At 34.4% G+C, this 24,923-nt stretch overlaps 1 protein-coding gene across 13 annotated transcripts in view; it reads right to left on the minus strand.

Annotated features, from left to right (window-relative positions):
• LOC135214262 (protein lap4-like) overlaps positions 1-24,923 on the minus strand; it is a 225,576-nt gene that overhangs the window by 192,972 nt on the left and 7,681 nt on the right. For 10 of the 13 annotated variants that reach the window (XR_010314317.1, XM_064248363.1, XM_064248359.1 and 7 more), the window contains exons 6-7: positions 15,242-15,444; positions 2,195-2,224 (exon numbers count right to left, since the gene is read on the minus strand). Coding sequence is in view for 12 of the 13 variants with exons in the window: in XM_064248363.1 (XP_064104433.1) it covers positions 2,195-2,224; positions 15,242-15,444 (233 nt within the window). In the remaining variant the exon portion in view is untranslated. The remainder of the gene's footprint in view (positions 1-2,194; positions 2,225-15,241; positions 15,445-24,923) is intronic. The other 3 variants (XM_064248365.1, XM_064248366.1, XM_064248360.1) reach the window with 3 other exon arrangements.

A 24,923-nucleotide genomic window follows, 5' to 3' on the forward strand; every position in this document is an offset into this window, starting at 1 on the left:
CATAATACTTCTCTACTTCCATAGCCATCATATAAAAAAATTTTTTAAATGCATTATCAAATTTTATAAGTACAAAACTACTGCCTCACATGAAAGTATCCCCTCCCAAATCCCCACCAGGATACAGATTTCTAAATAAGAGGGTTTGATATGTTGGGCTCTTAACCACTTTGGAAATGTGGACCTTCTTCATGAAACTTGTTTGAGAATACCCTCTTCAATTAAACAAAAACTTTAATATATTATATTCAATAATGTTAGATGTAACTATGTTTCATAAAAATACTCTATTTGGATTCAGGACACTATTTACAAAACAAATAAAAAAAATTCTTTTGAGCAATAGAAAAATCTCTTATCCTGCTAGTTCACTTACATCTTGAAGATTGTATTAACTTGTGCTACACCTCTTCCAACCTGACTTAATATTTCAACCTACTGTGTATCTGACTCATCAAGAATCCAAATTTCATTGCACAAATCTTATTGAATGTATAAATTTCTATAATTCCGCCTGGATGCACATGCTACCAACACACAATTGGCACAAGTTAGATAATAAAAGGGATACCCACAATTATCTAGCAATAAAGTTATGTGAGGAAGTTGAAATGGCTATTAATATGAACCAAAAGACTGGTTTACCAAGAAACCTGATATCTGATTTTTACAAATTCCAGAAAAGTACTCTAAGTTTTGCCACTCTCACTATACCCAAAGGTTCTGATTACTTAAAATGACACGAAAATGCCAAATATAAAATACCTGAGGACTATGTAAATTCTATAATCATATTCATATATGTAGGAGCAGAGAATGTCAAATGATTCTATCCTTAGAGAGCTATTTCCGGAAACATCTTGTGTTTCAGAGACGAAAAAGCAATTTTTACCTCGAAAGTATGTACATGGGGTACTAATCAAACAAATATCTAATGGTTAGTCCACCTTATTCACAACTAAACAAACTACCACACTCAACGGAAAAAAATTCAAATAAATATTAAAACTTACCATTAACACACAATTCTTGGATGAATAACGTTACATTAAACATATGATGATGTATGATCTATCAATAATCACAGGAAACTAAAAACAAGACTTGTCTAAGCTGACAATTGAAATTGCATTCTGAGGGAGTAAGGTTGACAGCAGAGAAGACTACTTTTAACAATAAAAAGGTCAAATGGCCACTCAGTGACGTTAAAAGTTATGGGACAAGTGAATTATATGGGTGTGAAATTAATAACAATTATCTAGAAACACCTCTATATAAAACTACTTCCTCCAGTTTTCCCTTCCCTAAAATGCTCACAATGAAAAAAGCAACACAAGATATAGCAATTTCACTGTCCATCAAGGAACTCTTTAAGCTTCCAATACCGTAGCAAAAGGCCAAATACTTACTTGACTCTAAAAAAAAAAAAAAATAATGTAAAAAGAAATCACTAATAATCTGAGCAGAAGACGGCACTATGATGGACGTTATCTAAAACAATCCCTAAATTATGATAATAAGTCAATCCCTGAAATGCATTAAAGGGCCAATACCAGAGATGTGTGATTATTTACTGTAGCACATACTTCTGCAAAGAGACTCAAGAATTCTAATGTCAGCAGTATTCCTATACATACCTATGACTAAAAGTAGCTTAATATACTGTACAATGTTATATTCTACAAGTTTATCACATCTATAATAAAACACAAGTGCATAACTTAAGGACCGAAAATTGGCTACTAATGAGGAAACTAAACATTCTAATTCTAAGTCTGCATCATTTTGTAAAATAAAAAAAAAAACATTATGAAAGCACACACATGGGAAGCAATATATTTATAAATTCAAGGTGTTCATTACTGATGTAGGTACTATTTACTTGGATAACAGAAGACTTGTTTTTCATTTCTTTTAACACTCATTTAGTTGCAACATTTAGAAAAAAGGGTCCCATGTACACTGCTAACATCAAAAGCATTATTTTCTTGCAGAGCAAATAGATTTTCTCATGCAAGCAATTGTGGAAGTAAGATGGACACCACTCCCAAGCATGGCAAACAAAAGTTTCCCATACATGCAGCTAAGGAAACACCCAAGGCATTACTTTTGGGGCATAATAGACAAATAACAAATGCAAGAGCTGAAGAAATTGCCATTTAACATAATAGAGGAATAGGTGGGATCCACTCACCAGTGTTTCCACCAGTCGTTTGCATAATTGCTATATACCAACCAATCATCGGCATTTGGTTAGGCGTGGAAGGAAATGCAAGGGGGTAGGGTTGCATCAAAAATAATCAAATACTGGGATTCCTTAATAACCAGCAGGCACTTGCACTTGTTTAGCCAAAAAATCCCAATATTGAAGGTACATTTGAAGCAAATTTTTTCAAATCTTCCAAAGTATAGGTGTTATGACTGTCACTGGTGACCCATGACATCAATTTGGTAACATCAACTCTGTCAATTACCTTCAAAATCACTTATACCAAGTCAAGCGCCCACTGACCTAGACCATAAGACCAAGTGTTAGCAGGTCCAACCAAACCTTGTGCACATCAGTAGCTATAAAAATGAATCAAACTGTCAAAGTTTAACTAAATATTGTGATACAAAAAAGGAAGTACAAGGAACCAATAGAAGCTAAATATTCTATGAAAAAAAGACAGACTACATACTACAAATATTCATGTCCAAAGTTTGACCTATCTAGGTCAAAATCAGCAACGGACTTTATCTTAAAGGAAACTAAATGTGTTGAAGGACCTGCTAACAACAAAGGGATCAGGCTGGAAGTAAAATCTTTTATTAGGTACAGACCTGGTAAACTATGCTGGACAAGAATTTTAAAATATGATCCCTAATAAAACAAAAGGTAATTAGATGCGTTAACCATATGGGACCTCAACAATCCTGTCCAAGCATAGATTATAATGGCATTTACACAAAATTTACAGGAAAAAATCTGCTGCTGTATTTCTGCAAATATTGTACAACTTGCTAACACCTCAACTGGTCTTCATATCTATAGTTGTAAAACAAATGTACTGTAGATGTATATAATTCAGATAATCATTTTTTCTACATATACTACAATCAAATCAGCAGCATTGAAAGACAGCAAATCTAATAAATCAAAATATTAAAATTCAAAGTAAAACTCCTCAAGTTTTGGCTCAGGTCCACACAAGTCCTTCCAACGATCATATAGTCTAGATCAGCAGACTTTATTATCAATTCTACTGGGAGAAACACTGACTGAGCTGACTCAGACAAGAGGAAGTGAAGTTGAAGAAGAGAACAGAGAAATTAAAAAGCAAATATATACATATATATATATATATGTATGTATATATTTTCATATATATGTATGTATATATATTTATACAAGTGTAATTTGTCACCAAATGACTGCTATATTAACTTTTTGTAACCACATCTATGCATTACAAAAATTCTACAAGACTCTCAGATATTAATCTAAACTAATCTCATCTACATTTGTTAAAAAAGATTAAATTGTATATTTCATGTACTCAAGCGTCATCCAAATATGAAAGTTCTATTAAAAATAAAAGCTACTAACAGCACTGAACTACCCAAGTGAACACTTTGTAAGTCAAGTTGAAGATAAAATATGAAGTCCACATGGCTGATGTAATGTTCTGTATTTGAAAATTAAAAAGAGAAAATATCCTACATATCCCTACAAATTAAATGAACTGGGTAAGAAAATAAGTTTCAAAAACCAAAAAGGGAAAAAGCTCCACACCCTAACATCTGATAATAATTAATGCTTGACACTTACATCATTTGGAATAAGTTCACAATTCAACTTAGCATGAATCACTTAAAGAAATGATACATTATTATGCAGACCACTTGACAAGAAAAAGAAATATTAGTGCAGCATCACATTGCAGATATTTACATAACATTATACCATTCAGATTATTCAACATCATAGTACACACAGATATTGTCATGATTGCTGCAACAAGAATACAGCATCTAATATCCAAACTACAAGACTCCTGGAGATAGATAACAAACAGTACATACCAATTCCTTTCTGAGTTTAAGACCTACCAATTCCTTTCTGAGTTTAAGACCAAAATAATTGGGAAATATTCCAATGTATCTCAAAAATAACAAAGAATATACTGTTATATAACCATATCACACAATCATAGACACAGACTCAACTCTACTCCTCTAAAAATGATATTCAACAAAAGTTACCTACAAAAATTATATTACGATTAAGTAAATCGAGAGCCCTGGTGTATGAAAAAATATAATTTCAGATGTTTATCTGCAACCTGACTGACCATATATTGCCTTATTTCTGTGGCATTGGAAAATCATCAGTCATTCCACAGTCAAGAGAGTTTAGAAGATTCCACTGCACGTATTGTGTTCTTTCTGTGAGACTTTTTGGGTCAACATTTTCTTAGGATTGCCATTTTCAATTCATCATTGCACCTTCGATTATTTTCATTTCCTGAAAGAATTTTTATCTTCGATATGTGGAGTATCCTTCAGATACGGCTATTCTTTAATAAAATTTTGGAGTACTTGGACAGACATAAGAGTGGAAAACTGAGTCATCACTGTCCTTCATCATGGATACAGACTCTCCTTTCTGGAATCAATCCCCACATCATATGGCGTTTTGAATCTGAAGCTCACAACAGTTATAACTACTCGACCCTTGGCACAGAAGTAAAATTCATATTAACCAAAGGGATAAATGAGGAGGCAAGTCAAGATTCACAGTACTTCTACATCTCCTTTTCATAATCCTGACAGTGTCAGGGTGTGGGAGACACATTTTAAAACTCCATCAACTATACTCTTCAGTTTTCAGCCTAGCCTCTTTCTTGATGGAAACAAGTGGTTGATACAGACATCACTAAACAAAAAAACATTTTCAGCTCATTGGATCCACAGGATTCCTGCTTTCAAATTTCCATCCACTTGACCTCAAGGAAGTAAACAAAGGAGAAGTCTGTCAGTTTTGAGTTCACTGCTTCAGTCTACAACTGCACCAAAAGTTTTTGCAAGATTCTTAGATCAAGAGCTGACTGGGATGGGGGGTGTTTCACTGGGGCCCCAACTCACCTGGGCTATACCCTGATGCTCAGATAGTCATGATATCCTTGTAAGTTCTACATTACCACTCTATTCCCATCAGTTCTTGTCCCCACTTTGGGGCAGCAGGTGAATGAGAGAAAATTAGCCCTGAACCCAATGACAGAGGTGATTTATTAAGACATGGTCACAGAAATGAGGAGAGCTGTGGTTAAGACTTCTGAAAACAAATGTCTGGGATTGACAACTCATATCCAGTGGTTTCTCAGATGTCCCCATTAGAAAAAAACCTCTACATTCTCACATGAATCTCCATATATCTAAATTATTTCTATAGAGCCTCCTTAGTTTCTCCATTCAAAATTATACCATCTGCATAGAACATACATCAAGTGGGTTCCTCCCTTACATCATCAAGCATTTCATCCAGCATGGTATTGGAGGAAAGATCTAAAAGGAAAAACTGCAGCTTATATATTAAACTAATATGTCCTTCCAAAAGCTTGTGATGTCAATGAAGATAATTCAGGTGATAAGCAGAATAAATATTCTTTACAAAGCCTTAAATGCCAGCATATCATAATGTTGACTATTCAAGCATGTCTACAGTATTGGAGAGAACTGAAGTACAGGCAGTCCTGTGTTATTGGCGGACTCGGTTATTGGCGGACTCGGTTAATGGGGGACTCGGTTATTGTCAGGCTCGGTTAATGGCGGACTCGGTTAATGGCGGACTCGGTTAATGGGGGACTCGGTTATTGGCAGGCTCGGTTAATGGCGGACCCGGTTAATGGTGGACTCGGTTATTGGCGGACTCGGTTATTGGCGGACTCGGTTATTGGCGGACTCGGTTAATTGGCGGACTCGGTTATTGGCGGACTCAGTCATTGGCAGACTCTGTTATTGGCGGACTCGGTTAATGGCAGGCTCGGTTAATGGCAGGCTCGGTTAATGGCAGACTCGGTTATTTGGCAGACTCGATTACTGGCAGACTCTGTTAATAGCAGGACTCAGTTAATGGCGGACTCGGCTAATAGCGGACTCGGTTAATGGCTGACTCTGTTAATGGCGGACTCGGTTAACGGCGGGCTCGGCTAATGGCGATTCGTACCGATAATAGAGTTTATCTGCAACATTAACCAGTTATCGGCACTATAAATAACTGAGTTTCAGTTAATGGTGGTGTTTGCTTATCAGCACCCACCTGAGAACGGAACCCCTGCCGATAACCAGGGACTGCCTGTATATATAAGATGACTACACAAAGGTGGTGTGCATTCAGACTGAGAAAGCAGTCCTCTGGTTAACTGAACCAATATACTCTATGTCATATTCAAGTGAGACTTTCATATCTGGCATAATAAAAAAAAGTAAAAAAGAATTTTAGAACTTTCAATTGAACTTAATTCACGCTATATAAATGGCATTCAGAATAGTATAGTATATGTAAACATCTGCAACGTGGGAAGCAATAAACCTTTAAAAATGAGTAAATTACATGTAATAAATGGAATGTTCATATGCATCCTGTAATGAGGATAAGGTACTGTACTTGTGAATTAATCATTACCATGATGATTAAATAGGACAGCTGCTCCAGCCTCCACACCAAAATAAATTGTACCACATCAAGTCAATCACCAAACAATACCTAATAATATGAAGACAGTATATATATAAGTAGGTAGAGCATATGCACGTAACAGCAGACCAACCTTTTATAACAAATATATGAGAAATATACCAAAGAAAGAAAAGATTATTTGATAATTCAAAATACTAAAGGTAAGTACTGAGACCCAACTGTAACTTTCAAATGCTTTGCAATATACATAACACTTAAATTAGAAAGTAAACAGTCCCTTAAAAAACATGTGACCAAAGATGGAGAACAAAATTATCTCAAATTAAGTTTCTGAGCTAAACACAGCGCTCATCATACAATACCCTAACAATTTTCTTCATTCTTGGAAACTACCTCAGTCAAAAGCACGCACAGACATGAGGCCATAAGTAGGGATACTATTAAAGGTCAACAATGTTTCTATGGACAGAATAACCGGCACACAATAAAATCAATCCAAAAAAGCCAAGCATACAACACATCGCAATGTAAAATAATTATGCAATCCACTCAGTATATACTGTAACAGCTTGAATTTTATGTTTCATCAAACTACACAAAATACTACAAAATGATAGCATACCAGATTTTTCTGACAAAGAGCCAAATTTACTCTAAGCACCAATAAGTAAATTCCCACAGGACTTCAGGAACAAAGCTGGCTTATCTTGCAACAAAAGAAGACATCCTTTATCTGATATGAGTGAGCCAAAAATAAAAAGTGGCAAACCAAAGTCTGCATAAAACATAATAACTGGAACACTGAAAGAACTAAATGGTACAGGTGGCGCAGCAACTGGATCTGAACATGGCTTTTCTCTGCACCTACTATCCATTGGATGAGGCTCTGTGTACTCCTGTTAAAAAAAGCACGAAGCTACCCAAGCGTTTATCTGCTTCTTGCAAGATCCAGAGAAATCTTATCGAAGCATGAGAATGCTCAATGTTTGTAAAATCCCCTGGAAATCCCACACACAAACAGATTCAGAGCAAAGCAGGGGCAAACTAAACCGGCTTTAAAAGGACGGAAGCAAAGTACGTCATCTCTTAAAGGTGGCAAGAAAATAACTAACGTGGTCACAGGTTCAAGAGGGGTATGTGGATGGCTCCGCATGACTCGCGACCAAGTACAGATGCCAATAGTCCCTTGCGTACACAATTTCTTAACTTTACCAGTTTCCGGCCGGCACTACAAGATTATCCTAATGTTAAGACCGAAGATTTGTTTCATATATGAACAAACTAATGCACAAAAATTGATAAAAAATGAGGGACACTGTATGTCTCATCAAGAACTGAGCAAGAGCTAGTCATATGAGCCAGTCCCTAAATGGTAGCATTCCCAGCAAGGGCAAAGAGACATTTCATCTGAATCATACAGTACCAAGTCTGCACTCCCACATCCATACCATAATGAAATGAGAGAAGGAAACATGGCTCAGCAAAAGCACAAGCCAGCAACAGAAACCCATGCTTGAAAAATAAATTCAATCCAATGCTCACTAAAATCTTAGCTAGGGAACCTGACTTGAAGACAAGAAACCGTTTAAAACCACATCAAATAGGCAATAACCTACTGTGAATGCCTGCTATCCAATATCAAAACAAATTCACACAAACATTTATGAAAAAAAATTAGTCTCAGTTTATGTTTTTTGTTAATACTATACAAGCTTTGGAAGAAAAAAACTGCTTCATCAAGTCCCTGTAAAAGAACAAGCTCAAGGTGAAGAACATGAATTTACACCTATTAAACCAACATGGTAATAAATATCAAAATTCAAGAACCTGCTTAGGCATTTCCATTTTCAAGTTATATGAACATTCCCATTTCATTGGTAGAATAAACAGACACCAATAGACTTGTTCCTTAACATAACCAAATAGTAAGTGTCAGCAAAGTCCCTCACGAACCAGACCTTTCATTTCTCTGTTCACTATGTATTCCACAGGAAAGCTGTGCAAAGTTATGAAAAAACTGTGCTTAGAATTAAAGCCTCTGACAAACTCTGGAAATTACAATATTTAGTCAAAATATATATTGGGCGAGTTACATCAATATACTATGAACTGAAGATACTTTGAACTAAGGTGAAATAAATTAAATAACTATAGTATTACATACCTAAGAGTGCCACTTTTAAGCATTATAATCTACCTAAGGTAATCTGTAGGGTAATATATAGTATATTCAAAAAGGAAAATGAATAAAGCATAACATTCCCATAATAACCCATCTCTTAAAATGCATTTACTAAACAAACACAAACACAACACTTATTTAAAACACAAAACAAATAAATGCCTTTCCTCCTGGCTACAAACACAAAGGTGATAAAACATCATACATAATTTTTATGAACACAGTGTTTAAAAAAGTGATTAAGATCACGATACTAATTACACTATTAAGCATCAAGATAATAACCATACATCATTAGACATTAGGTACTTTAACACTCTAGAGTTCTAAGCATACTGTACTGCAATTCTTTACTCGTTAGCTTTGGTAGGCACAAGAAAAATGAGGCTCAAGTGAAAAGCTTCCCAAACTATACATTGCCCTCAACTCAAAAAAAAAAAATCATGTTATCTGCTCTATCTTTTAATAAATGCTAATATTTTGGACTGAAACAAGTTGAAGGGATTCTCCACAAAAGAAAATCAATGATCAAAGTTTCCCTACCCTAAGGAATCCTGATAAGGAGCTGTTTTTTCAAGCTTTTTCATAAGACAGACTTATTTCAATAATTCCTAACCAGGTGATTAATGGCAAATGACATTAGAAACTGAGAGAGAGAGAGAGAGAGAGAGAGAGAGAGAGAGAGAGAGAGAGAGAGAGAGAGAGAGAGAGAGAGAGAGAGAGAGAGAGAGAGAGGCGCCATTTCTCTTTGTCTCTCAAAACAGAAGAAAGATTTTACTACTCTGTTTATAATGTGATATTGCTTGCATAATTATGAGGAAGTGCAATGAGTGTTACTAAGGCAGGTACATAAAATACATTCTAAAACCTGAATGTCTGTGGCCACACTGAATGTCTCTTATTATAAAATGAACCTTCTGTTCCTCAGGCATCAAAATTTCAGTTACCAGCATAACAGTAATACATACTGTATAAATAAGAAATGAAGATGGAGTAATTTAACACTAATGAGAGTGTCTCCTCATAAGAGAATGAATTAACTTGCAACAAATTCTTCAACTTCATATATATATACTAAAATGTGGAGCCATTTCAAAAACTTCCTTTTTTAAAAATAAATTCTTGATTGCATTACATCACTTCATCTAGAAACCTAGCTCTTATCTGTAATACCAAACAGCAATTTTGATAAGCACAAATTCAAGCCTGAATTAGCAAAATAATACTTTGTTTATTCTTCCTTCTGGGTAACTGAAAGGACCTATAACTGTTGCTATGCAATTTTAGTTCTACCCAAAAACATATTGCAAAACACTTATTTGCTTACATTACGTACTACTATACTTAATGCCGTACAAGATCAAACCAAACAAAATGCCCCTATCTAAAGTATTTCAATATTTTTAAAGTGTAGACATTTGCTCTATGACTGGAAAGTAGACTTCAATCTTTTCCTGTGATAAAAAAGGAAAGAAGCAGCTGCCCACATCAACATTACGTAAATGGAAATGATGAAAAATAAGGCAGACCAAAATAACTAAAACACCAATCCTCACTGTATACTCTATTTGCCAACAAACCCTAGGAAGGTGATCCCATGTTTAAGAACGAGTAGGATAGTAGTTAAGTATTCTTGGGTATTCCCTACAAAAGGGGCAGTGTCTGTGAACTCGAAAAACTTGTAACATTTGATACAAGTAATGCATGTCTGACAGAAAATCTTATGCATGAAAGCTGTCCATGGTTATTACCCTCTCATCACAACATTTTTACGCTTAACAGGAACCAAAGTAGTGTTAAATTTACTGTACTTTATACCTACTTACATTACATAAAGATCCCCTACGCTGCTAAACCAACCCTTGATTCTAGGCAACAATTTGATGAATCTATCTGATTTGCAACTTTCTATATTTAAAAAGAGTACTTTCCTAACTCAAGAGCACTGTAGTCTTCCCAGGAAAAAGCAACAAAAATTATCTCTTTAATATGCCAGTATATAGTAAGTTTCAGAACTGCAAATCAAAACTGAATTACTGTACTTAGAAGATATCCTACTCATTCTTTATTTCTCCAAAATTCGACAATGTACAGAGCAATTCTTTCTACTCTCATTATATCAGATTAGATTCCCTGACTCGAGCTGGTGTCATTCTGTCACCTCTGTTTTGGGTCAGTCAGTCCAGAAAAATTTACTTTACATTCTAAGGCATTAGAGCAGATAAGGATGCTCATCTTAACACATGTAACTGTACAATGCTTCTCAGTTTCCTGATCTTTAAAGGACTCCAAAGTAAATCCATGGCTTATATACCCAGATACTGTACTATGGTTTAACAACTTGAGTAAGTAATTACGGACTGCTACTAGAAAATGTATATTCATATGTACGTACATAATTAACAGACCTACAATGCACAAGAAGAGGGCTTTGAACGATAAAATCTTTATAATCAAAACCACTTCCTAATATGTACTCTCATATTCTTTTGTGGCCTAATCATATGAAAACTTAATCCCTTCAACTTGTTCGGTGGCTTGCTGATTTAATCAAGAAATTGCGGCATCATACAAAAATTAAAGATGCCATGTTGAGAAAAAAAAAATTAAGATCATTACTTTAAATGAGTGATTTAAAAAACTCAGTGATTAAGACTGAAGTTAGTCCAAACATTAACAAGATGCAAATAGATTATGCAAATCATCACTGCCCAATACACAATACATCTAAAAGCTTCCTAAACAGAGGACATATTACAAAAAGCTGACATGTAAAGAACAGTCACCTTAAAGTGCATGCTTTAGCAACTGACATCGGATCAAGTAAACGTTTGCACAGGGTGGAGTGCATTAAAATATAAGTCTTCTAATTTGGGGGCACTCTCCTACTTGAGCAAAAGATATCTGTGCACCAAAAACCATACTCATCTACGTGTTAAATCAAGTTCCAAATTCATTCCTAATCAAACATACCACAAAAAAAATGATTCAAGCAGTTGTACTGCAAATTTACATGATCTTTTTCCTGGGTTTACTCCTCATTACTGGCGCACTTGCAAAGCAATTCACCTACATTGTATTAGAAGCTAGGAATACTCTGGTGGAACTACAATACAAAATTAATACTGTGACAAATGCTAACTGGGTAAAAAGTCTACGATGACGAAGAAAAAAATGGACAAATTTTGGTACTATTTATATCATCCAGAGGACCTTACAGTTTGTGGAGCAACTATAGTAGTATACTAATTTAGGCAAGAGTTTTCCTGCAATTATTTTATTTAACAATGCTTCAAAAAGCATAAAGTATTATATTAACCTATTCAGTTGTTTCACCAAGAGCATTATTCTAATAAGTGCAGTGTAATATTTAGACTGGTAATTACTAAAGTAATACTTAAAGCCATTAAAAATATTTTGCATTTATGCATTAATTTAATCTTACTCCAATACCTGTACTTACACAGTAATTTAATCTTCAAAAATATAAACTATCCACTCTTAGAAAATTACAAACCATTTGTTTCCATTATTACTTACATACAGGAAAACATATCTGTAATGTTTCATCATTACACATCAGTGAGAGAGAGAGAGAGAGAGAGAGAGAGAGAGAGAGAGAGAGAGAGAGAGAGAGAGAGAGAGAATAGAGATAGAGAGAGAGAGAGAGAGAGAGAGAGAGAGAGTAGAGAGAGAGAAGAGAGAAGAGAGAGAGAGAGAGAGAGAGAGAGGCCATTATGAAAACTATGAAAACACTGCAAGAAATCCCTAACAATTAAGTAAAGCTATATGGAGGTACATCTATTGTTCTTTAAGACCAAATAAATCTTTACCATCCCTTACAATCGTCTTCAAATACTGATGAAAAGTTGTAGGAAAACTGGCAAAGAGGATGTTATCAAACTATCATCTACATTTGTGATTCATGCCCTTAGTGTATAATCAAGTAGCAAGGCTTTCTTAAGGCATGACCACTATCCCATTTGATCATAGGAGCGGCTAGACATAATCTCCTGATCCACATTTGGATTCCTCACAGATCATCTCAGCACAGAAAAAGATTCTTGTAATGTACATTAGTCCTAAAACAAAAAAGGCTTTCAAGAAAACTATATTGAAGTCTAGCCCCAACTCATTAAGACATAAAATTCATAATTTTTATCTAGATTTTATTTTTTTAACTCAGTTGGCCATGACTTCATCCTGTACCAATAGTCCCCTTCTTCCTCTTGAAAGAATTATATCCCTAAAAATACCAAGGAACTGCGTAACTCCAACAGCCGTCCAAACCGACAAGTGAAAAGCAAGATGGACAACAGTTACAAAGGAAGATCCATAAATTTCATTGTTCAACATCAAAAGTCTTTTGAGGATACCACAAAGGTCCATATGATGTGCTTCTGTAATCATGTCCTCAGAGAAGCCAAAAAATGGAGGACGCATAACAGGTATCTAACTGTAAGAATGAAAAATGGCTGATGACTCTAAGAACAAGCTGAACTGATAATCAATCCTAACAAGATGGCGAGAAAGATACAAGCCTCCTAAGATTGTGTGGCTGATTACACAATCTTAGCAACTGACTAATTATGGACCCATTGTTATTCACAAAAACAATGATATAATAGAAAAAGTGACATCACAATTTTGATGGTGAATCCACTGATTTACAGTACTGAAATGAAGAACAATGCAATGGATCTCAGCCAGAAATAGAGTTTTTTGTGAAGATATGAAAAAGGCAAAAATTCTTAGTTGATTACGAGAATGTTCGACAAGCATCACACCAGTTGTTAAGAAGTTAGGGAAGAAGTACGTAATCACAATTACAAAGTTGATTTGATAGTTAGATTATTTATGTTCGTTTCAAAAGATTTATTTTTCATAGTTAGTAAAAAGCACAAGTGCGGCACCACAGTTAAATAAAAAATCAGTATACTCCAGCTCTTAACCCAGCTCATTGGGTTTGTAGCATTCCAACAAATCAGTGACCTATCAATTTTTATGCCTGTATGAAAGGAATCAAGTTTCCACCAAGTTTATCTTTCTGATAGTAATACATATAGGTTGTTGCGACTACGTACCAAACTGACTTAGTTTCTTGAGTCCTCTTTCTTTTTTTTTCAATGTTGTGAAAAAACACAAACTTTGTAATAGCCACCGATTAATTCTTATTAATTCCTAACCATTCTGTTACTACTGCTTATAATATCAGGCAAACTGCATCAATTATGAGGAATAACCCTTTTCAACATTTACTTGATACAGTACAGTACTAGACAGTTCAAACGTATCTTGACAATCAAAAAGCTATTGTTTTTAAATAGTGTTCATAGAATCATGATTATTTTGCATCCCTACAAAATAAATAAACTGCTTACTATTCTACATAAGAAAAATTTTTAAATAATCTGAAATTTTCCCTGTTCCCCTAAATGCAATGGAGAAATTACAAAACTAGATTGATAAGCATTTTGAAAATCATGAAAATACCTATTATGTACCTTTTAACCTAAAACTATCCTTGTTAACTAATAACAAAAAATGATATAATAATAATAAAAGTGAATACAAGACACTTCATAGATTAAAAAGGGTGTATAAAAAAGTGCATGTGTTAAATCTAAAAAAGCAAATCACTGGACATAATGGGTTTACACCCTTTAAAATATGTAACTTATGTTTAATACCAATATGCAAATTAAAATCAGAGGTGCCTCATGAGAGTGATAAAGCTTCTGGTGATAAAACCTTTAAAAACCACATTAACTGAAGCTTACATCTTTCAAAGTGAATGAATATCATACCTATCAGCGCTTTTAACTGCTTATGTTAAATTTGGAGGCCAATCCATCAGGCAATGGGCATGAATGACAGGTCTTGCAGACACACAATGACAAAAGCACAACCCTCAACAGAGTGAACACCATTCAGTGTTTTTATTTGTTATCAAGGATTTGCCACATTTACAAAAAAAAAAAAAAAAAACTACTAGACCCAACTGCATTGTGACATTATAAACTTCACTATCCCTTACACAAATAAGGACAGCTACAGTATACTTGAAAAACAATTTTAAGAAATCATAACTACTAACACAAGAGCTAGGTTAGTAATTAATTATATGGAAAAAATATTCCTGTACAACCTTGCAACTAAAGCTTTTTCCACTGCACACCACAGAGTATGTTGGAAAAAGAAATGTGGCAAAACCTATATCATACATACTGCTTTAATCTGTTTTGAACCATAAAACACAAAAATATATACGAGTAATAATGTACGTCTACTTCAGGCAATTTCATCCACTTAAAATCAATCTTTTAATGACATCATCAGGATTAGCCTCCATTCAATATACATGCCAATACACTCACCTCTTTTCCATCCTCCGTGTCCTGATCTTCCTGGAACTTGACCATGGAAACTCTCGACTCATTAGGGTCGTTGGGATCCCAGCTGTCATCATCCTCGTGAGGCCATTCATTGACTGTGGGGCCGATGTCCGTCAGATTATCAGTGCTCAGGTCACCAGTGCGGTACAGCCTGCCCTCGCTACCAGCCATACCACATCCGTACTCTATAACGAGGGACGACCCACGCTGACTTGACTGACCACAGACAAACACACACCTGGCTGACTGACAACACTCAGACTCCTGACTAACAAACCTCAGGCACATGGAAAACAAACCACAAACAGGAATCTCAAACAGGCAAAGCAAATTGACTTGCACCTAAAGTAATCTTACTATCTCATTATTGCGGAGCAGATTGCTATAGTACAGTATCTGCATTACTATGGACGTAGTATAAGTAAATTTAAAGGTGTGAGAAGATAGTTATATGAAACCACTAGTACTAAGTCAAGTTTGACAACCTTCAAAATAGCGAAGTCTGGAATTCTGCAGTTAAAACCACTTGCTTGACTGCTATGATGGAAAGCAACAGCATAAAAACCGGTACTTCGTCAATGTGAAAGCTATAATAGTATGTATGTATATAGTTATATTTATGGAGCATTAAACTTTATACAGCATCTTCTGTGTGAACATTTAATATTTAACACTGTCATTAGAACTAAATATGTTAATAATTAATGAAAACCTACAGCTGAAACAAACTACACAACCACAACAAATTGCTCCCAAATATAACTCAAAAGGTGTAAATTACAAAGTATTTTTCATATTCATGAGTATACTGACTGGACTGCACTTAGGAGAAAACATTTAACTGCTTTACCCAAGAACTATGTACAAATATACTCACCCACCTACTGACACGCATTACAGTCACTAATAGAACTGTCCTTAATCCTTAATTAAAGGTAAGCCTTATCTGATGTAAGAAAGGAGACAAAATCAACAGATGATATGCAATGATAATAATTTGTATATCATGGTCTGTATCTAATGAGAATTCAATTACAGTATTGTAATCAATCCCTTATCCAGTACTAAAAGCAGTCTTCTGAATTCATATCAATATAGTACATGTAAAGATAAATGATGCTCCTTCAAAACACCCATTGAAAATAAAAATGGCACTAACAATTAAAAGAAGGTGATACAAGGCCTAACATATATCATGTGTGATTTTGATGATACTGCCCATTCATTCAAAATTTAAATACAGTGGGCCCCCCCTATTCGCGTTCTCCGGATTCGCGGATTTCTCTCGGGAACGTTTCCCCGCATTATTAGCGGAAAATTCGCGCATTCGTGGTATATTTTTTTTTCTATGAGAAATATCCACAAATTCCTGTTTTTTTATCAATTTCATCATAAAATGCACTTTTTGTGATAAAACTACTAAAAAAACCGTATGAAACTTTTTAGAGGTTTTTCTTGAGTTTTAACTAACAAAATAAGCTGTTTTTAGTGTTTTTATAAGGGTTCCAAACATTTGCGGGTTCTAACTATTCACGGGGGGGTCTGGTACACATCCCCCGTGAATACGGGGGGACCACTGTATGATCCCTAAACAAAATGTTATGAATATCAAGGAGACTGAACAATTTAAGATGCCATCCTTCCTCGGAAGGTTGTTCTAATACATTTTGCTATACTAGATATAAAGGAGTCTGAAGATATTCAGTAAGATGCCATTCTTCCTTAGGGTGGTCATTCTAATACAAAAGATATTGGAATATTTTCAAGCTGAACATAATTCTAACTAGTGAATGTTGTATATATGGCAATACAAAATACTGTACATCAGTTTTTCTACTGAGCTCAAGTGGAATCCATGTTGTAAATTTCTATTTATTCTTACTAACCTGCAGTATTTTCTATAAACCCTCTGAAGGAACTGTAAGATGATAGCAGTGACAAACATCACGGCTAAAAGTTTCCCAACAAAATTTAAAACCCAAAGGGAATTCATTAATCTTCTCTAAATTTCCTGTGCTCATAAACTATCATTATGCTACAATGTCTGAAACTTGTTTACCTTATAATTGTTGTAGAATATGTATAGCATTTCTAACTTAATCAGAAATGTAGAAATCATCTAAAATGTGTGGGAAATTATTGCTTTAAAATGTAAATTAATTTTCTACAGCTCTAGGCAAATGGCAGGAACAAAAATGTTATGTATATACTTAGTGAGTAAAAAATAATTCAGTAGGTTCTAATTAGGAAAGTGGTGGATGATTGTTTTGAAAAATGTCTGACACTGAAATCTTTTTTAGTTGTTAAGTCACTTGCCAGACACTGCACTGCACTCTGTATTGTTACCGAATTGTCATAGATACAGTGGGGATGGTTTAACACTTTTGACATACACAGATTTTTTTGGAGATGACCCGAATAAATCTAGCAAGGATTCTACGCCTTTCATTATGAGCTGAATCTGAGCTATTGCATAGTCTAAACTTTGTATAATAACATTAAGGTTTATGTCTGTTTGCTCTCTAAGTTGTATAATAGCTTTTGTATCAGGAAGAATGCAAGGAAACTGATTACATGTACAGTAAATAAGAAAATTAGGATCTAATCTCACTTCAACTTCCAATAAAAATTCTGGCAGTCTGCCAACCAAGTTGCAAAAGTAGACCTAACCATAAAGCTATGGTTTCTAGTATTGTTTACACATGGTGGCAATGTTGGTAACCTATCCAAATGCATCAAGTATCTCTCTCATGGTAAAATATTGTTAAAAACAACATTACCCAACACATGCATCCCTTTCTATACATAACTCTATTATATACATTTGGTCCAACAATACATACAGTATATCCCTATCTTATTACAATTCACTGAAGCATATGAACCACCACTAAAACCAACCCAAGAATTCCAAGTATATATGACAAATCATTATTAACCCAAGCACCATATTAGCCTACTAAACAACAAAAAATATTAGCATCTACAGTTTTCTACAGAAACCTACATGCTATTTACATTTCACTAAATGTTCGCCTAGATAATATATACAATAAAATTGACTGGATCATGGCACTAACCAATTCCAACCTAAACAATGACTTTTTCAATACTCTCCGTTTACATATATTAGTGTTAAGGCTCTCCATTCATAAAAAAAAAAATTATAGGCATATAAAGAACAACCAAAACAGTAAGAAGTTCTCAGAAAAACCAGCAGTTCAAAAGCCCCACCAGGCAGTATTATGTTAGTTTCTGTAATCAAACTAACCACCTATCCATTTGAATAAACAAAAATTTCTTCACATTTATTAATCATCAAAACTGTTTCCATGCTTTTTGAGACTCAGAGGTCTGGAAAAACTAAACTCTATTAATAATAATAAGTTTCCATGCTATTTATCTAATAAATCCTTTGACCATCTTAACAAAAACTGACATCTTAATGAAAAACAGACTCCTGTATTTCAAAACTACCCTAAATTGTTAACATACTCATAATGAATGAATGTTTTAAAATAGTACACACGGTTCAAACATTCCTTAATTCATACGTTGAAATGTTCTTGGACAATTAAAAAATTTCTACTGGAGTGTGAATATGAAAATGGTAACAACATTCCAATTGTTTTTTTCAATCCCGCTTGGCTATGAAACTATTCCCAGTCATAGCAGTGACTTTCTTGCTGACAATTCATGAACTGAATAACCTAAAATCCGGGCACTGTTTGTGGAGATGACTTCACCCACCTAAACTAGTATATTAAGATCTGGCCTGAAAGGCAATTTGAGGGGGGAAAAACTGAAAAAAAGATTAAAAAATAGATAATTTCCACAGATGGAAACTATTTGTACATTTACTATACTGCATCACACTACTTTTGCAAAAAAATAAACTAATTAATAATAGCAATTACAGAAACTTAACTCCTTGAAAAGTATACTGATACACAAGCCTTAATGCTGTTGACTGAAGGTAAAGAATCTGCGCTAAAAGCAACAAGTTTTAAGACTACATAACTACAAAATACTCCAAAAAAAAGTAAACGACCAAAGGATCTATAAAATTCGAATGTCATATACTGCAGTGTAAATGGTGTTTTCATGTTATGTAGAACTGAATGACCATCACAAGTACGATAGGGAAACTTCAAATCTAGCATTTACATTTAAAAAATGTACTACAAGTGTTTATAAGTATTTTCACATACAGGACTATTGTATATATGCATGTAATGTATGGTTTTTACTATGCATTTATAAAAATGAAGGAACGGAGAAGAGAAATAGCCATTCATCAGTTATTCACAGCTTAGTTTTATAAAAATATTTATCATTAACTTTAATGCAAACTGATTTTATAACAGCTGGAAACAAATAAGTTTCTTTTAAATTCTATACAGGGTTTATTGTAAATTCGATGAAGGACATAATGTTACCATACATTTATGTGCCAATAGCTTAAAAAGTTTGTCATCTATTTACTGGGGAAGAAGTACACAATATTACAGCTACATCCTCATTTACTGAAAACTCAGATGTTTCCCATCGAGGAGAGTACGTGTTACACAATTACAAACATACATGAGAATAATACTGTCACACTTAATTCCAATGTTTTGAATAATTAAGGTATGGACTGAAAATTATTTAATTAAATATTATCATACAATAATACGGGATTTTAGGTCCAAAAATATTTCAGAAGAGAGTGAGCTATTGGTGTACATAAATGTATAAGATGTCGCAATTATCATTTATTCTAGAAACATGTATGCAACTGTAATTTTTTCTTCAATCTCGAAACATGTAAGTTACTATGTTTTTCATTCGCTCCAGAAAATGTACAATATTGTACTGTATTCTGGATTTATTCTAGAAAAATGTTAAATAGAGTAACTATGTAGTGTAACTGTAAATAATTTTAAACAAACATACTGTATTCCCCACATAAAAAAACCTGATATAGTGAAGGTGCATTGATACACTGGGTATGTGTTTTTACATGTTTGCCTAAAATATGATTTTGTCCTCTTGCAAAGTTTTACTCTTTAATCTCCATCTCTCTTCACCTACAATCCCTCCTTCACTTCTTCCATCCATTCTTACCTGTCCTATTTACATCTATCCTAATTCTCATCCTTCAAAACAAGTCTCAACTGTAATAGAGTTCTTAATTTAAATTAAGTAAACCTCCAAAAAAATATCTCAAATGGTTCCATTCTCCTAAAGTTATCCTAAAAATCTGTCAACCAAACCCACAATTTAAAACAGCCCCTCAATTGATCTTTGACATCAAGGTTTTCCGTCAAAAATACTATTCAATTAGATTTTCCTAACTACTACATTGTAATCTGTTTATCCCACAATGATGTATTCTATAAAGCCAAAATCTAGATTCTTTAAATTTTCTTACAGGACATTGATCATATCAAATACACTATATCCCACGAATCTCTAATAGCTTCTCACTCCACCAGCATTCACTCCTTCCTATGGTGTCCTATCTTTTACAGGATACTTTGGGAATGAATAAGGTATTTATGTAGCTTCCTTCTGACCCCAGCTTTAAATCCTCATCATCTTCTTCTTCCTAGCTTAAACCCATTTTTATATGGGGTCGCCATTGTGAATGAGTCGTCTCCATCGATTTCTGTCCTGTGCCTCGTTCTCATTTATACCTTTCAATACCATATCTTCCCGTACACAATCACACCATCTCTTTCTTGGTCTTCCCTTCTTCCTTCTACCCCACACTTCCATTTCCATCGTATGTCTTCCAACATGACGTTACAGCTTTAAACCCTCATGAACTGCATTTATACATTATGAGCAATAATAAGCTAAGTTAAGTATATCTTAGTTTTACGAGACCACTGAGCTGATTAACAGCTCTCCTAGGGCTGGCCCAAAGGATTAGATATTTTTACGTGGCTAGGAACCAATTGGTTGCCTAGCAACGGGACCTACAGCTTATTGTGGGATCCAAACCACATTATATTGAGAAATGAATTTCTAACACCAGAAATAAATTTCTCTGGTTCTGGGTTGGCCGAGCAGAGAATCGAACTTGGGACCACCAGATTGGTAACCGAATGCAAAATACACTCGTCCAGCAATGAGATATGAGCAATAATAACATTACAATATTTACAAGGGGCATTATATCATTATTATTCTGCACCATGACAAAATGTGGAAAAGTATTCAAAATGTTTGAAAGGGCCATAAAAACCAACTTGATTGGAATGACAGTTGCCCCTATGGTGGAATATGCCACTCCTAAATCAACTTCTCCCTGTCCCAGTAGATCTCGCAGCAATTCTGGCAAATACAAGACCCAAGCATTGGAGTTTAATGAACTAAAGCACTACCCTGCACCAGCGCAGCCAACACAGGAGAGAGCAAAATAACTGTGAATGTGCAAAGTGGATGCAATTAAGAAAGAAACAAGTGTTTTAACTTTCCTTCTTCCCTGTTTGGAGTACAGTGGACCCCCGTATTCGAGTTCTCCAGATTCACGGACTCACACATTCGCGGATTTCTCTCGGAAACGTTTCCCCGCATTATTCGCGGAAAATTCGTGCATTCGCGGTATTTCTCTATGATAAATATCCACAAATTCCTGGGTTTTTTATGAATTTCATCATAAAATGCACTTTTTGTGATAAAACTATTAAAAAAACCAAGTATGAAAATTTTTAGTGGGTTTTTCTTGAGTTTTAACTAACAAAATAGGCTGTTTTTAGCATTTTTATAGGGGTTCAAACATTCGCGGGTTCTAACTATTCACGGGGGGTCTGGTGCACATCGCCCGCAAATACGGGGTCCACTGTAGTACACTGTTCTCCAGTATGGTGTTCTGGTGCTGACTCTCATCCCAAATTCTTGGACAGTTTTGTCACCAGTTAAATGATTTAGCAAACACTCAATGTTGACTTGTGGCACAGATGTAAAGTGAGTGCATTAGGTCTGCTGCTGCAAACAGCATGACGTTTCCTAGCATCAATTTCAACATCATGCAGTTTGCTAGGAGTTTTGGCTACAACTAAAATGTGAAACAGTTTGGTTAGTGCAGTTGTGGAATCCTCTGGTTTCCAAATATATTTAAGCGAGGAGCAAATCTATTCCTGCTCTCTGCTGGCATTTCCAAAATGCCATTTATATCAGTTGGTGGTGCTATGCTGGGATTTCTTTAAAAATTACCACAGCAATGTCAAGTTATTAAAAAATGGAAGAGAGAGAGAGTGAAGGAGAAGAGAGAGAGACGAGATTTTAGAGAGAGAGAGTTTTCTTTGCACATCCGATACAATTTACATAATTTACATCATTATAACATAAAAAATTTGCTGACAGATATTTTGAGCCAGTACTTCATGCAAGTAAACAACAGCTCCGTTCTTCCTTCATATATATATATAGTATATATATATATATATATCTATATATATATTATATATATATATATATATATATATATATTATATATATATATATATATATATGTATATAGTATATATACAATTACTAGCAAATGTAGCTTTCTTATCAATTACTACCTCAAAACTCATAGTGAGAGATATATTATAAAAAAAATCACTTTGCTGGGTAATATTTGCACAATTTGTTCTTTTCTTTATACAGGTGAATAATATGCTTCTCAAATGTATTTACAATTTCAAGTAAATGTATCTTTCATAACAATGACCTCAATGCTTAAAGAGAGATGTCAGCATTATATCAATTGTGATATGTATTTGCAATGGTAAATGTAGCTTTCAAAACCATTGAGAGCATTGCTCAGAGAGAGAGAGAGAGAGAGAGAGAGAGAGAGAGAGAGAGAGAGAGAGAGAGAGAGAGAGAGAGCTTGTGTGTGTTTGTCCACCAATTAACCAAGGGAATATTGCTATTTCTATTTCTTATCTTTCACAATAAAATGTTATGTGTAGTTATTTCTATTTTGCAATATAAAGTATATAATAATATTTCAAAAGATAACTCCATAAAGTAGTTGGTATATTTGCGAGCATTTCCGTGGGGAAGTAATGCACTGGGGGGGCCAAACTCTGCAGTCAACTTTATCACCATTGTCCAAATTAAAAAACATGGAATTTCAACTCGCTAAAAGTTTTTAAAACTTTTTTTTTATACCACATGCTTAACTTCTTGTTTTCAGTGATATTCTTCTTTTTTAATTGAGCAACTTTAAAAGTTTGCCTTGTCAGGAGGTTTCGTTGTTTTCTTAATGTATATTTAGCCTTGCTGGTGAGGGTCAATGTTTAGCACCCTTTGGCACTGAGGGTGGAAGGACAACTACATTTCACTTGGCTACCCTTCCTACATAAGCCCTAATATCTAACTTCTTCATGAAATAAAAAGGTCACCATTCTACATATACTACTTGTTTTACTTTTTATCTCTCTCTCTCTCTCTCTCTCTCTCTCTCTCTCTCTCTCTCTCTCTCTCTCTCTCTCTCTCTCTCACATGCACACAAACACACATATAGCACAGACATTTATAAATAGACAACTTTTTCAAACATATTCACACATTTAAACTAGTCTGGCATGTACAAAATATTCTGTTGATAACCCAACCTTTCTGAAAATGACGTACTACTTTGCAACATTCCAAAGTGTCGAAAGAGTGAACCTACATTTTCTCAAAATCAACAACGAGATGACTGGAGAAAATAGAAGAATTCAAGGTAAAGCAACAGATCAGGAAGGTTGAAAGTGTAAGAATAGATTACTGCATATGCCACTTCACTCTGAACTAAAAAAAAAAAATAGAAAAATGCAGAGGCCAGTAAGTAATTCAAGAAATATATATAATAAACACTGAACTTAGATTTGCAGAAAAATAAGACTGATAGCTCGTAAGTATGCTATAAGAAAAAAATTCAGTTCTTGTCACTAAACAAAATGAGATATAACCGACCATACATTTGTCAGTTTTTTCTTCAAAATCCTACCTTTCTTCCAAGATCAGCCTAACATCTTCGAAGCCATCCATATTACTCTCAAGAGTAAACTAAGAGACAGTACAATTACTACTGACTTATTTTACCTATGCTTTACACTTCCATATGTAGTGTAAAATCTACTATTTACTTGTTGGGTAAAAGAGTGTACTCTGACTGATAAAAATATTTTGTTATTAACACTGCAAACCATCCTAGGTTCAACACAGAGAAAACATACAGACCAGAATTACTGTTTGAAGAGAGAAGGGTAGAACTGTGTACTAAGAATTCCATTAAGAAGAATAAAGGAATACAAATACTCACTAGTTCTTTTCTTACAAATGAAAAAGAATGAATCTACCATACTGTCATATACATTATTATATAAATTACACTATGCAGTGAATAAATTCAGAAGATGATTTTCCCACAATATTTAACATTTCCTAATTTCTGAGCAATGTCAATGCATCCCTTTTGTCTAAAGAACATTGGTATGTGAGTTCTGCAAAGCTTTATAGTATCAACAATTCATTTTTAGTTGGTTAATTAAAATATAAATAAAACCTTGCAATACCTGTTATTAGCACTAACTTACACATCAGTTTTAGAAGAAAATTTGAAGTATTTCATCCACACATGTCAGATATCTACTTTTGCTAATAGATCATTTTCAGTCTTACACAATGCTACAGAAAA

Source organism: Macrobrachium nipponense, chromosome 45, assembly GCF_015104395.2.
Source record: "Macrobrachium nipponense isolate FS-2020 chromosome 45, ASM1510439v2, whole genome shotgun sequence".
In the NCBI taxonomy this organism is placed as follows: domain Eukaryota; kingdom Metazoa; phylum Arthropoda; class Malacostraca; order Decapoda; family Palaemonidae; genus Macrobrachium; species Macrobrachium nipponense.